The sequence below is a fragment of the Monopterus albus genome, unplaced genomic scaffold, assembly GCF_001952655.1.
Source record: "Monopterus albus unplaced genomic scaffold, M_albus_1.0 scaffold2.1, whole genome shotgun sequence".
In the NCBI taxonomy this organism is placed as follows: Eukaryota; Metazoa; Chordata; class Actinopteri; order Synbranchiformes; family Synbranchidae; genus Monopterus; species Monopterus albus.
The window spans coordinates 3,320,413-3,334,986 of NW_018127882.1; the positions used below are offsets into that span (position 1 = coordinate 3,320,413).

The 14,574-nt window shown below is 39.6% G+C and overlaps 1 protein-coding gene across 1 annotated transcript in view; it reads left to right on the forward strand.

Annotated features, from left to right (window-relative positions):
• Positions 1 to 14,574, forward strand: part of LOC109955271 (ecto-NOX disulfide-thiol exchanger 2) — a 164,845-nt gene that overhangs the window by 115,413 nt on the left and 34,858 nt on the right. Inside the window, exon 6 of the mRNA XM_020591267.1 lies at positions 9,072 to 9,227. Within this exon, the coding sequence (XP_020446923.1) occupies positions 9,072 to 9,227 (156 nt within the window). The remainder of the gene's footprint in view (positions 1 to 9,071; positions 9,228 to 14,574) is intronic.

The following is a 14,574-nucleotide window of genomic DNA, read 5'->3' on the forward strand; positions in this document are numbered from 1 at the left end:
TAGGGAAAGGGTCAATGAACAGGACAGCCTGGATGGTTGCTAGGGCAATCTGCAGAGCAGCAGGAAAAGACATTACAGGACACACTGCAAATACTATTGATTTCTAGACACAAAGATGTAAGGAATCCAACCCACGTGTGAAGGGGGGATGTGGTCCAACGTGTCTCTGGAGGAAATATTGACGGTTTTCACAAGGGCTGCAGCTGCAGTCTAAGATTATTTTTTTGAATACTGCCTGTCTGTCTATTTATCTATCTAGTTAGTTAGTTAGTTATCTATTTAACCAGGAAGTCCCACTGCATTTGCAAACCCTTTACAAAGGAGACCTGGCCAAAATGGCATAAAATGGCATTTCTATCTGACAATTTGAAAACCATCCTGCTGTTTCTTCCAACAACAAAGTTGACTTAAAGCACAGACTCAGTGTGGAGCAGAGAATAACAGTTGTTGTTGTTTTTAAATCCCTAACATGTCAATAGATGTTTACTTGACCAGACTAGACTTCAGAGAGACTCGAGGCAGAGTTCATGTGGTTATGGAAAACTTGAAGTCACAGAATTTGACAGCAGGGTTTTCCCCTCTGGTCAGAGTATATCATTGTGAATGATACAGGTTTTGGAAATACCACGAGAGTTTGTTTGGATCTTTTTTTTTTCTCTCTTGGCAACCACAAAATGCTGCACAGGGAGTTTGGTTGCATTTAAATCTAGTTACCATTCTGTGATTTTCACCGGTAATAAAGTTACGCATTACACTGACTCTTGTTGCCATTTGCTAATTATCTCATGAGGACAAACAAAACACTGCACTGGTACTCAAAATAGGCATGGTCACGAACATTACATGGATATAATAAGTCATGTCTTAATAGCAAACACAAAACCTGGTGAAAAACTGTGTCAACTATGAGAACGGAGCAGGATTTTTAGCAGGAATCAACATCTGGTTTCAACATATTTGACATCTGACAGAGACAGAATGAATATCCCATCCCAGGAGCATTCGTGTTGTATTTCACCAATCTGTATCAGTGTTCGCTCTAGCAGGTCCAGAATATAAGCAGAATCAGATGTACAGCTATGGAGTTCCTCCTCTGTATTTCTCTCCAAATGCAGACCTCCTAATATGGTTATTATCCAAGACGCTCGACAGTGTGTATCACATCACTGTTTTATTACTGTCTGTAGCCAGATTTTCAGTACAGTTGGCCTTGACTGGAACACTACACTAGTAGTTTGTTGCCATTTGGATGCAAAAAAATCAACATTTAGATCAAAGTCAATAAAACAGAGATTTTGTTTTTGACACTGTCAAAGAGATTTTAATTCAGTTAGACTTTGTTTTAGCATTGAGGTCATAGCAGTGGTGGTGTCGGGCTGTGTTATATTTCAAAGTGGTTTTTTTTTATTCTGCCCACTCATTAGAAAAACTTGTCTCTATTATGTAGTCCAGTACAACAACACCTTTAACTATGACCTCAGTAATGAACATTTTGAATTGAAGTAAAACACTTCTGACAATGTCACCAAAAATTTAACATACTAAACTTCGCAAAGATAGAATTAATGGCAGAGCTGTTGTATTAAATTGCAACCAGGTTGTACATCATTAAAAGTTTTAAATAGCAAACCACCTTTTGGTGACGAGGCTTACTGAAAGTGGGAGTACTGCTTTTTTACTTGCTTAATTTTGTGTGTGTCTGATCATCCTGCATAACATCTTAGGCACATACAGTTGGTTTTCATAATAATAATAATAATAATAGGTCAGTATTTTCACTGGTAAGATGGGGATGATTAGCCAGGTTGGTTTTCTAACATTTTGAGTCAAAGATGTGTTACACAGCAATGCTAGCAAAAGATGCTAGCTGGACACACAGACACCCACACACATACTCATACTCATTCACCCAAAAGAAAAACGTTTAACTTTCACACATATGGTAGCAAGTTTATCAAAATTAATGTGGATGCACTCTCTTATGCCTGAATACACACAAACAGAGATACCCTGGAGAATAGATAAGCAGGCTCCAGGGATAGGCAACTGTTCCCTGAATAAACAACCGCTCCGTTGTCTCCTGCATCCCACTCGTCCTCATCCATTCTCCATGGTTGCCCAAACCTCTCCACCACTGTACACAAAACTGTACTGTACAGACCTAAACCACAGTGGTTCTGTGATATAAATCACAATCCTCTCATTCTCATGCATGAGCTAATCTGGATTAACATTTGGAAATACATTAGATGACCATCATTTCATTGCTCAAAGTGTTTTCCTACCCTTTGACTGGTCCCTTTCTTCTGACTGCTCAGGATCTAAAATGGTCCACTGCCAGAGGTATTTGGCTGTGTGTAGGCGGACAGATTGGAGAGACGAAGCCTTCCTTATTTCAGATATGACTGGCAAAAAAAATAGAGTGGTAGTTATAGAGTTACTGAAATGGGAATTTCTGGCAGTTCTTCCTTTCCATTGCAGATATATTAGGTTGTAGGCTAGATATTGTTAAAAGCCAGATTCCTTGTAGAGATGAGTATGGACGTGTCAGATTAAAAAACGAGACAGGTTTTGAAGGCAACACAAGGAAGAAGATTCTTATTTAGATGTGATGGAATAATAATAAACAGGAAGGAGTTTTTAATTCTGTCATGCAGATAGAGAAATGTTCCAATATGAGAAATGAAGTCAGAGATGTTCACAAAATTCACAGAGGGTGACTCCTGGCAGAGATTGAGCGAGGCAGATTCAGCCTGTGGTAGGGTTTCAGGTGGTGTGGCTAGCCCGCCTCATTAGAGAATATTATCAGGATGCCTTACAGCAACCACCCATATCTCCTTCCAACCCTCCGCCTGCCACTGACTGCTAGAAGGGATGTTTACGCTGAAAATCAGAGAGGAGAAAGAATGGGAGGGGAGAGGAGGTTGACATTAACAGCCAGGAGCTTCACGCCATCAAATGCCATGGTTTTTTTGTTTCCCTCTGCATACCCTGATCAATCAGCAGCTCCAAACGTTAGTTACTCTGAACAAACCTCCAGGAGATTGTTTAACGTCAACAGGACACAGTGGAGAAGAACAAGCGGTAGAAGGATGAGCATGTGTGCAATAACCTTAGAGGTCAACTTCATGAGTGTTTGTGCACATGCGCTCATGCATGTTACTATACAAGGAAGAGACATTAGTAGAAAGATATTTATTTTCAGTTTACAGCATGAGAGAGATTAGAAACAAACATGTTAAAAGGGATCAGACAGATGTGCAGCCACGTATGAGTGGACCCAGCCCAAGCTTCCCTTTGTTGTGGTTCTTCAAGAGGACTCACAAAATCTCTTTGTGGAGTTTTTACTGAGTCAAAGATGTGTTGCTGGCTAGTAATGCATCCTTTATCTTAGTTGTACTGTTTAATATGCATAATTTATCATTTATTTAAATGTATATTTACAGTCTATAATGTTGGAATTCTGGTTGACCATACTGTAAATCTACTGTGTTGTTTATTCTGTACACACAACATCTGTTGCATATCTGTCCGTCGCAGAAAAGTGCTCCCTCCTCATTTGGATTTCTGAGGTTGCTTCCTGAGTTTCTCTTTATCTGATTTAAATGTATATTACTTGTTTTGAGTATTAAGGATCACATGGTGTTAAAGGATTCAGTTGTAATTAGCTTTTTTGGTTTCTTTGTTTTGTTTTGTTTTACAATCTCCTTTCAGGAAACACTATTCTCTGGTCTCTACAACTCCTGACAAGGAAAGATGACGCTGCAGTATGGTACACACATTCTACATCTGTTGTAGTATCTGTTCTAACAGTTTGGATTGGTAGTCTGTCCGCTGCTGAAACAAATGCAATAGAGACCATGTTTTAAGACTACAACTAAGATTATTGGCCACCCCCTCTTGTCACTTTCTTCAGTCTATGCAGCTTGGATTCACCAAAAAGCCAGGAGATGATTCTTATGCTGCTACTTGTTTAGTCTGTTTAAAATACTGAAGAATGTCTATCAGTTTTCAGAAGCTCAACATCCTTTAAATTTCTAGTTCTGTTTAACCGACAACAGAGATGCTTATTTAAAAAATTCACATTTGTGGAGCTATGATAACAGAATGTTTGCTTAAGAATGACCTGCAGCTTTACTTGATTATTAAGACTGTTGTTCATTAATTTCTGTTGATCGAAAAATCATTTCTCTTATACTCTCAGGTACCTTACTGCTGGAATAATCATTGCGCCTTTGTACAATTGTGAAGCTGCCCTTCATGAACCTGGCTCCTGCTACACTGTCTAATCAATCTCAGGCTCTAAATTACCATTCATCTAGTTTACTGATTGAATAAATTACACATAAGTAATGGGCTTTTAGAAATATTCTGTGTACAATCATGTTTTCATTATGTTACCCTTCAGTGTTTTAATTCACAATTAAATCTCATTCTGTTGTTGGTTAATAATACCCACACCTACAGTACTAGACAGAATGTGTGTTCACAGCAGATTGATAAGCAGAACATTTAAGGCACAAAGGGAGATATTTCCTGAGGTTTTGGTGCTAAACAGTGAAATTGTGTGTTCATATTTACTAAGGAGTGGCAGTGGGGTTTTGGTGGAGAGAAACTGATGAGATGTGGCTTTGCAGGAATTTGCATTTTTGGTCTCATGCGTTGTGCATTTTAAAGTGTTCCTGTACAGAATCAGGGAGGAGGGAATGGAAATTTATACAGATACCCTCAGCACCTGATTTACCACGGCTGCGACCTGCGGGAACTGCGGCTGAAATTTAACATCAAGAGAAATTGTGTGTAAAATTTGCAGCGCCAAACTAAGTGTAGCAGCTGTTAGTTAACTGAGATCTCATTAGAATTAACATCTTTGAGGAGGGAGTGGCTGTAAACCACATCGCTCGCCAGCAGAGAATGTCAGGGACTTTTACAGGCTTTCAGGTTTCAGACCATGTTTGTTTGACTGGAGACTACGTGACTGCCGTTTCAAAATATGTTTGTAGATTTCCTCAACCATATTAAAGTTTGCTCTCTGTAAACTTTCTTCTACACTTCCTCTCATTTAGTAAATATCCACCCAAATGTCACTGTATATTTTGATAGTTTACTATGTAAAGACATTTTCTGGCTAGAACTGTTGTGGTCCAAATAGCCATCAATCAGACTAAATATGAATCATTTGTAATGTTGGAAACTAACTGTTGTAAATGTTGGCAAATGTACTGTATATGCACATGCTGTCAAGTGGGTGTAGAAGGATTTAGGATGACTTGAGGCCTATGGATGTGTTCAGGAATCAGATAAAACTGATTTAGGGACTGCAGTGACACTTGCCACTCGCCCACAGTTGGTTAGTGAATGGAGCTGCCCTTCTGCTTGTCCTTTCTGTATTTATGGAAGTGTTTTTTATTGCTCAGTGGCAGCAACTGCTTATTAACCTCATTATTCCTTCATATGATGGGCTGCAAGTGTAATTTAGGATTGATTTAAAATCTTATTGAGCTCCTGTAATGCAACTGTTGGACCACGGCCCAGCTTTATTTTTAAGCTTTTTTTTTTTTCACTGTAATATTTTTAAACTACTGAAAGAAAAAATAGATGGTGTCAGACAATGAATGGCCCAGCTCAACTTTTTAACCAGGACAATGTCATCACATTGAATGCATGCACATCGTTGAACTGAGCTACCAGGACAAGAGCAACACTTTTACCCAGTTTTCTTTCTGGGATGCTGGATCCAGAGGCCACAAGAAAAACATAAAAGAAAATTAACAATGAAGGTTAAAGTTTTGCCCACAAATGATTTGAAGTCTGAGCTAGGGTGTTGCTGACAGCACTTCAAAATCAGTTGTTTTCTGGTCGACCATTTAGTTTTAAACAGTTTACTATTCTTAAAATCACAATATTTCTCGAACTTTATCCTCTGCAGGTAGTGCAAGTGTTAAACTTGCACCAGCTGCAACATTAATATCTCTGCATATGCAGGTCTCAAGTCCTGCTGTCATTAGTTTGCTTCCCTACAGGTGTCACAGACTGGCATTTGTGGAAATGCTCTGACTGCATTGCTCTCTCTTGTGGAGAATCTGCAGCCTTCGATGTGAATGTGTGAGTTTGTGTGTGACTCACATTGTAGGATTAGGAACGAATGATAAAAAAAAGAAACGTATTGATTTTAGTGGGGCTACTGATGGGATGAATTTTTAATCAGGTGGTGTCACTTGCAAAAAAAAACTGTTTTCCTGGAGTCTTGTACTGTAGGACAATGATTAGGGCCCCCTAAACTCTGGAAGGGCAGGGTGAAATCGGGTGACTCACTCACCGTTCTTCTTTAAATGCAGTTTTTACACTGGCTGGTAAAACAGTTAAGTGCTTCTTCAAATGTAAACAATGTGAATACATTTAAAGTTGCAACATAATGGCAAATCCCTTTAAAAATGACATAAATACTGTAGGTACATTGGCTGAAGTGTGCTAGTTTGTGTGTTCATCTGTCTACTTGCAGTATGCATTGTAATGAGTAGCACTGAAGTAGGAAGGAAATAGTGGTATGTTAGTGATGAAACATATGCTTGAGCTACAGTATATGATTGGAAATGGTGATGTGAGAACTGGTGTAGCTGGAAATCCTGAGGCAGGAGTAAATAATCTCCTTTATTACACATGACTCTGCTACGTTTGCTTCAGATCCCAGGCTCTTAATGGATGAGAATAAATACAGACACACACGCACACACAGAGAGACCAGCAACACACACGTTGCAGAGGGAACACGAGCAGCACTGCAGTGAAATTGCACCAGCCATGCCCTGATGTAACCAGATCGTTTCCTGCATGTGAGCTGAAATCTAGTTTTCTTCGCATCAGTAATACAACATGAACTCATAGGCATGTTTCCTTACTTTATCCCTGGAACAGCAGAGCATGTCGCTGGTGAAGAATGGAGTATGATTTCCTCAAATATTATTTTCAAGATCATTTTACAGTGTTTGCTTCTGTAGGGCAGCCTCCCACAAAACTGAATTTCAGTGTATACTCCTCTCTATGCTAAATGTATGCAATGCATTCGGGCTGGCTGTTGCACCACTATCCTTCCTTCCACTCACCCTTATCTGCCCTCCTGCCATCCATCTTCCTTTCCTTCACCTTAATGTGCAGACGAAGTCATCAATTCCTTGGCGACTAGGGTCCTTCTTATCACCTGTTTCCTCTCACCTGTCACCTGGTTAGAGAGTGATGGTCGGGCCATCAATAGATACTTTCTATCCATTTTCCATTAATGTAGCTTGCCTAGCTCCTTTTCTCTTTCCTTGTTTTGGTCCTTCACTCGCTTTGATCAGTGTAACATAGTATTTATTATACCCTGTACTGCTCCAGGGACTCTGTGTCTTCTGAGAAGTTTTTTGTCTCCTCTGTTAAGAGGAAATGTTGTATGCATTTGCCATAAGTGGTGTATACTGTATGAGTGAAGAATATTTCGTCTTCCCTTGATTTGTGTTTATTGAGGATCAAAATAGTCTGAATTTAAATGGAACCCACATAATGTTTGCTGTGCTTATTCTACATCCTGAGTTCTTGTTGCTGTGGTTTCACCTTACAAAGCCTATAGCCCATACATTGGTGAGCTAGGCTATTTGTGAACATTTTGAGCACGCCTCAGTCCACTAAAGCTAGAGAAAGTGTGTGTTTTTAGCCACGACTGGTGCTGAAACATGGAAAAACACAAAGCGTTCCTCTTACATAGTGTGAGATGTAGCTAATGTACTGGGACAGCATGAGAGAGTGACAAGAGAGCCTGGGAGCATGTGTCTTATCAAAAGTACGAGAGGCGACAACCCTGATTTAAAGATTTTTTAAAAATGCAGACAGTGTAATAACTGTCAGTCTCAAAAATGAAATGGTTAGTACTCAGAGACACAGAGTGATGGAAGCACCTTAGTTCAGCTGGTCCGTTAAAAGTAACAGTAAACTACGTTGATCACTGCTCCACCTGGTGGACATAGACAACATTGCACCTGGCTTTCACACACTGGGCAGGTTCCACCGCGGTCCAGCCAAAAATCTAAGATGGCTACATGTTAGGGGGAAGAAGTGAATTGAAAATACGTGCGTAACCACAGGTCTAAACAATTTCATTCCCCAAAAAAGTTTAATTTAAAAGTCAAAAATAATGTTACTCGAAATGAGAAGCACAAATTATATCTAGTTTTTCCTGTAACATCTAACATGTTAGGTTTCCATATTGTCTGCTGTCACTGCACTCTCCCACTGGCTGTTACTATACTGTAGGACCACGTCAGCGTACTTCAGTCAAAACTGGAAAACAAGGTGGGGAAAGCTACAGGAACATATCAAACCCAATTATTTTGCCTTAAGATTCCTGTGATTCTACTTGGCATTATGTTGCTTGTTTGTTTTTCATTTCATACTCCTTTCATTTTTCTCTTTTCATCTTACAGTGAACAAGTAACACCTTCTGTAAAATCGTTGTTGGTCAACATGTCATGTTTGTTACATGTCTGGTATTTTGCAGTGTGTTCATAATATTCGGTGAAGGATTGGTTTCAGGATTGTGCATGCTCCTGCATGCACATATACAGGTGCATAAACATTACACACCTTGTGGCATAATTGTCACCTCCAAATCCTCCGCAGGTGTGTGTGTAGGTGTGTGCATGTTTTTCCCAGCTGCAGTATAAATCAATATTGTAAGCAAAGCATCTGTCTTATTTAAACCCAAATGTGTACATTATCTATGTGTTTGTAATTCAAACAGGAGAAGTGACGGAGGACGAGTGACTCAGTTAAAACTTCTTCAAATATGCGTGTTGTTTACGAGATGATTTATTCATGAATGGCTGTGTATTCCGTTTTGTGTAGGCTGTGTGTGTCACTGGCGCTGACAGAAGAATCACTCAAACAATCAGTAAACAACATGAAATGGAACTTGAAAGATTTAGTATAGACTGACCAAAGGTTAGCTGCTGGAAACAAATCTCTGTTTAAAAGTTACTGTATAGCCCCCCCCAAGGATGGAGCTGTTGTGTGTCATCATAATTCTGCCCTGCTTCTAGATTTTGACCCCAACCTCGGTATGATGGCTGGAATTACCCCCATGAACCCCCTGATGCCCAGCCTTGGCATGGTGCCTGCACCACTCTCCCAGGATGTACCAGTTGTTAAGGAGATCATCCACTGCCAGAGCTGCACCCTGTTCCCCCCCAACCCCAGTAAGTCATAAGCTGTTGTGACTCCTCACTCTTTTCTCTACTAGTGACATTGTTTAAAAAAATATAAAATGAAACTCATCCATTTGTGTAACATTAGGAACTTGGAGACAGCAGTTTGGAGACCAAATATTTTTCTAAATGTGCAGCTTATTTGTTGTTTTAAATGTAATTACTGTTAAACTGCTATTTTAATTAATCGTTTAATCTGCCAATTATTTTTTTGAAAGCTGAAAAATCTCGATGACTATTTCCCAAGTTGTTATCTCTGAATCACTTGCTTTGTCAAGTTCAGTTAAGAAAATGTGTAATTTTTCACATTTGAGAAGTTGTTCCCAGAGAAATTCTGGCATTTTAGCTTGAAAAATAAATCATTAATTGTAAAAGCAGTTTTTGTCACTTCAGCTCTAAACATTTTACAGCTTTGCCCAGAAGGTCTGCTTACTTTTCATCAGATGCAAGAAAATAGAATGTGACAAATGAGTGTGGGTATATCAGACGTCAGCATGTGTATTTGTTTGGATGATTCATCTCTGTGAGGATTTAAGATTATGCTTTTGTTACATGTCAGACTCATGAGGTTTATTAAAACATAGTTCACACTTGGTATTCCAATATGGGAAACATCAGTCAGCCATATTTTATTGTCCTCATCTTTCTGCCTAACATTTAACCTCATCGTGAACTGTGCACACAAGGAACTGTGGAAATTTTCAGGGCGAGTTACTTTTTTATAATCTGACTAGAGATGTGCTACACAAGATGTTATATTTATCTCACCTCTGCCTTCTAATGAGAAGGAAGGTAGTGGGGGGGACTTTGACTGAGCCCAGCTTCACTCTCCTGCTAGAGAGAAATATCTGCCATGGGAATTTTTTCAAACAAGTCTTACATGTCATCTTCAGGGTGAACTAAAGCAAAAGCTCGTCACCTCAGTAGCGTTTGGGAATTTACATTCCTTTCACAAAACAAAACACATTGGTGCATTCGTTTTGGCAAATATGTTTCTTTACCATGCCCATTAAAAAAAGCTTTAAAGATGTGTTTGTGTATCTATGTTGTGCGTTATGCCTCTGCATAAACTGTCACAATGTGGTGCAGAGGGAAAAGCTGATTAAAAGTTCAACTTCACCAAGCAACCTCTTTCTAGCTCATCCTCAGGAGCAAAGACAGAAACTGTGCAAGGGCATATATAAACCCTGAGGCTGAATGAGGAATCGTCTTGTCAAGAAATTATCCTCTGGAACCTGCCAAATTTGTCAACAATTTTTTATGTTCTATGTGGACTAGTTTATGTATACATTAAAACTGATACCGTGACTTAATGTGGATAAGATGATCTGTGCATGAAAATCTGGAGCTGCTTCAGTGCGTAATGATGCGTGCTCACAAAATTTAATTGGGAAACTTTCTCATGTTTGTACTTGCGTTCTACTTTTCTGCCTTTCTTCTCTGTCTCAGTTACTCCTAACTCACAGCTTTGATCCCCATCTGTACTTCAAATATTTTTGCCTGTCACCCTTTTTCAGTGTCACAATAAGCACTTAATCCCTAAACCAAGTATTTTGATTAGGCAGAAACCTGGGAGAAACTGTGCAGGCTTGATTCTTCTCAGTTCAACCCAACATCAAACATCTGGTAAGACCGTGAAAAAGCCAACCACCAAATGTCAAAGTAACACATGGTTACTGAGATCAGTAACTGCAATATAATTGTTGAATTAGGGCTGTGTGATGTGACCAAAGTCTCATGTCCCTTGACAGGTCATTTCATATTCAGGTAATGGTACTCTAACACCATATAGCACATTTTCAGTAAACTCAGTGGATAAATTGTTTATATAAAATGACCGAATGGAGAGGCTCATCTCTTAAAGGTCCTTACACTCATTTCATAAACTCAACTCAACATGAGTGTTTTTGGCTTGTGTACTTTGCATCGAGTGTTGGCACCAACTCATGAAAGCCTAGTTTCTCAACCGAGTAAACTGGGGCCGATGCAACTGCAACCCTTATCTCCGTCCATCTTTGCGATTCTTTGCCATATGGTGTGCCGCAGGCAAAAGTCTCTTGCAGTGTCTGAATGTGTTTGTTTTGAGCATTTCACTGGACTGTTGTCTCTCATCTGTAGACTCTCTCCAATGTTTGACAGGATTCTTGTGTAAGTGCTGAAAAAGGATAAGGGCATTTGAGTTTGTTCTGGGGACCGGTGTCATTCTCCTGCTCAGATGTGCCCTGTTGTATGTCACGTTCACCTTCTTCCTTGTGTGTTTGTGTGTGTGGCCTTCATAGACATTTTATGCCTGTATAGTTTATTTATTTTTTTTTTTTTTATCTAAAGCTGTCAAATGCAGTAGAGTAAAAATACAATGTTTGCCTCTAAAATGCAGTGAAGTCAAAATATGAAGTAGCAGAAAATAAAAATAATTCAAAGTACAGATACCTCAAAACTGTACCCAAGTACATCACATAAGTAAATGTACTTCTTTACTTCATGTCTTGTTTGTTTAATCAGCAATTCAAAACACCAAAAATGTTCAGTTTGCAAAACAGAAAATCTTCACTTTGGAAGGAACAAGCAAAGTTTTGACATTTTTTATTAAGTTATGAATCGATTTTCAAAATAACACTAACATCAGCGGTGCAACAGCCCTGTGTTTTAGATCTGAGAGTTATTGTTCTGAACTAGAATTATATTAAAGATGTCGATGGTTTGGTTTGGCAGGTTATACTGTTACAGTGATTGAGGAAAAAAGAGAAACAGCCACTGATGTTAGCTGCATTCAGGCTTTTAGCAAATACTGCTGAAGACTGCATTGCATGTGGGGTCCATTATAATAGCCATTACCCTGTAACCGCAGACACTCAACCTGACACCACATGTGGCCTCCCCTCTCACTGACCTTTGGCAGAGCAGCAACAAGCCTGCAGCCCTACGCCAGCTCTCATGCTCTCTCCATTTTTTTGCTATTTCCTGTGTGCATTGTCTTACCATCAGTCTGCATCATTATCCAGCCATTTCCTTGTGTCCTCCTTCATTTTCTCCAGTAAAACCCTCTTACCTTCTTCACTGCTTCTGTAGTGCTGCAGTGGGTGTATCTTTTATCTCTAAATGGTTGGCAAAGACTGCTCTCAACATTTGGACCTGTGAAATGAAGAAGGATGCTCAATTTAGTATTTTTTTTAAACTGTCTTTCTGTTCCTGTTGCCTCACTGCTCACACACTGATGTACTCGGGACTGTCATGTATGTTGTTCATGTGTCGTGATGTAATAAACACCTTTACTTGTGTATGTGTGTGTGTGTAAATGTGGTTTATCTTCTGAGTAACAGTCCTCGGAGAAGACGACTCCCAGTAGCAGCCCCTTGAGCCATAAAAAGGGTGTATAGCCAGTCGAGGTGATGGATGCTGATAACCAGCGTTAGTGTAACAAAGCAGTGGATGGTCACGTAGACAGCTGGTGCTGGACTGAGAATCAGCAGCCTTCACATTTGTCCACAGAAACATGTCAAAATAAAAGCGTATCAGCCAGGTTACTGGTTGGTAAATAATTCATACTGTACAACAGATTAAATCCTGTAGTGGCTTTTTTTTTTTTTTTTTTTTTTTTTTTTGCATTATAACCTAAGTTCTTTTAGAGTTTTTTGACATATTCAATAACTTGGGCAGTATATTAGAATCATCATATACAGTAATATAGTTCAGCTTTCAAGCACTCATTCCCTTCATAGCATGTCAATATCTGCTCTGTCCCCTCTGTTTATTCAACATTTTCTTTCTTCTACCCTGGACTGTTCATCCACCCTCTTTTCCGCTGTCTCCTCAGTTTCTCTGTCTGCATTTTAAAATTATTGTCCTTGAAGTTTTGTTCTCACAATTGTTCAAAGAGACACACACACTGAGTTAGAACAGACAGAAAACTATTATTTAAACTGCCTGGCACCTACAGGTTTTGAGTGGCTCTGCCTGTCTGCCTCAAGTTTACTGCTTTTATTGTTTGTATAAAATTCCAGTCAGTGAGGTTTTTCCACAAATGCTTTCATATATTATGTAATAACATGTGTTTACTCTGATTCAACCTGGAATTTCTGAACAAGACCAAGGTATCTGAATTACTCCACTCGGTGCTGATTAACCAGGATCTCATGAGACATCTCAGGTATCCAGCCAAGTTCAGCCAAGTCCAAATTCAACCCCAGTTTTTTCCAGTGTTTATCTACAGCGGTGGATCAGTAACCGTGATTGCAAGGCACTTTCTAGCAGACACCAGAAGTACAGCATCTTCAGCGTTCCACTGATTAGCTGGTTCACTCTTCATAGACCCTGCTAATCACATTCATCATGGATGAGAAGCCTGATCTGTTGGAGATTAGATCAGTCAACACTCATCCGTGTTGAATAAGTGATTTGAGCAATGCAGGGGCCCTTCCACATGAGAGCATTTGCAATCACTTTGTAGCCAAAAGGATTTCATTTTCATGCATGGAATGGTTTGATATTAACATTTATCTAACAAAAATGATCTGAGCAAATGGCTCTGAGTTAACATTATGCATGCATTAAGCTTTATCTTTTTTTAGGTCATGAGTGCTATGTTTAAAATATTACTTAATTGAATTTTTCAGCATCAAGCTCCAGAATGTAGTCCATTTTTGAAAGGTTTTGATCGTATTGTGTATGGATTTTCAAATTTAGGTTCTGCTGTGACCTGATCTTTGGTTTGACCTCGTGGCCTTTGAAGGATGTCATTTATGCCTTCTGGATACTATTTATTTCCAATTTCTTTTCCTTAGACATCATGAGGGGATTGGATGCTTTTTGCTGTTATTAGAATTTCACCTTTGCTTCTTTAGAGTCTTTCCTTAATCTTTTAAATTCATCTTCTTATTGGACATAATAAGACTTCAGTCAGTTTTGTCAGGTTTGCTCGGCCGCTCTGGCCTCCCTCACCTTTCCTACTGTCTCTTGCCCGTTAACACTAATCACGTTCACCTGTTCCTCACTCCCTTATCACCAGCTGCACTTGATTAGGTTGCTCACTATATTACCCGGTTTCACTCCCCAGTCATTTGCCAGTTCGTTCTAGTCTCTAGGCCATTTTTTCTCCGTGCTCTTTCGTTGTTTTGTATGGATTTATCCCCTAGCCAGCTACTGTTTTGTGTTCCCCCCCATGGACTGTTCCTCCGGACCGTGGCTCCACTCTCTCCTCCCAGGCAGGTCAATGCTCAGTCGCCTATCTGTTCCACTATTGCCTTCATCTCTCTGTCTCTACCTTCAGTAGGCACCATCACCACCGACCAGCCTAGGAGTGACCCAACCTACGCAGCTCAGCCCAGCTCTCCATCTCCTC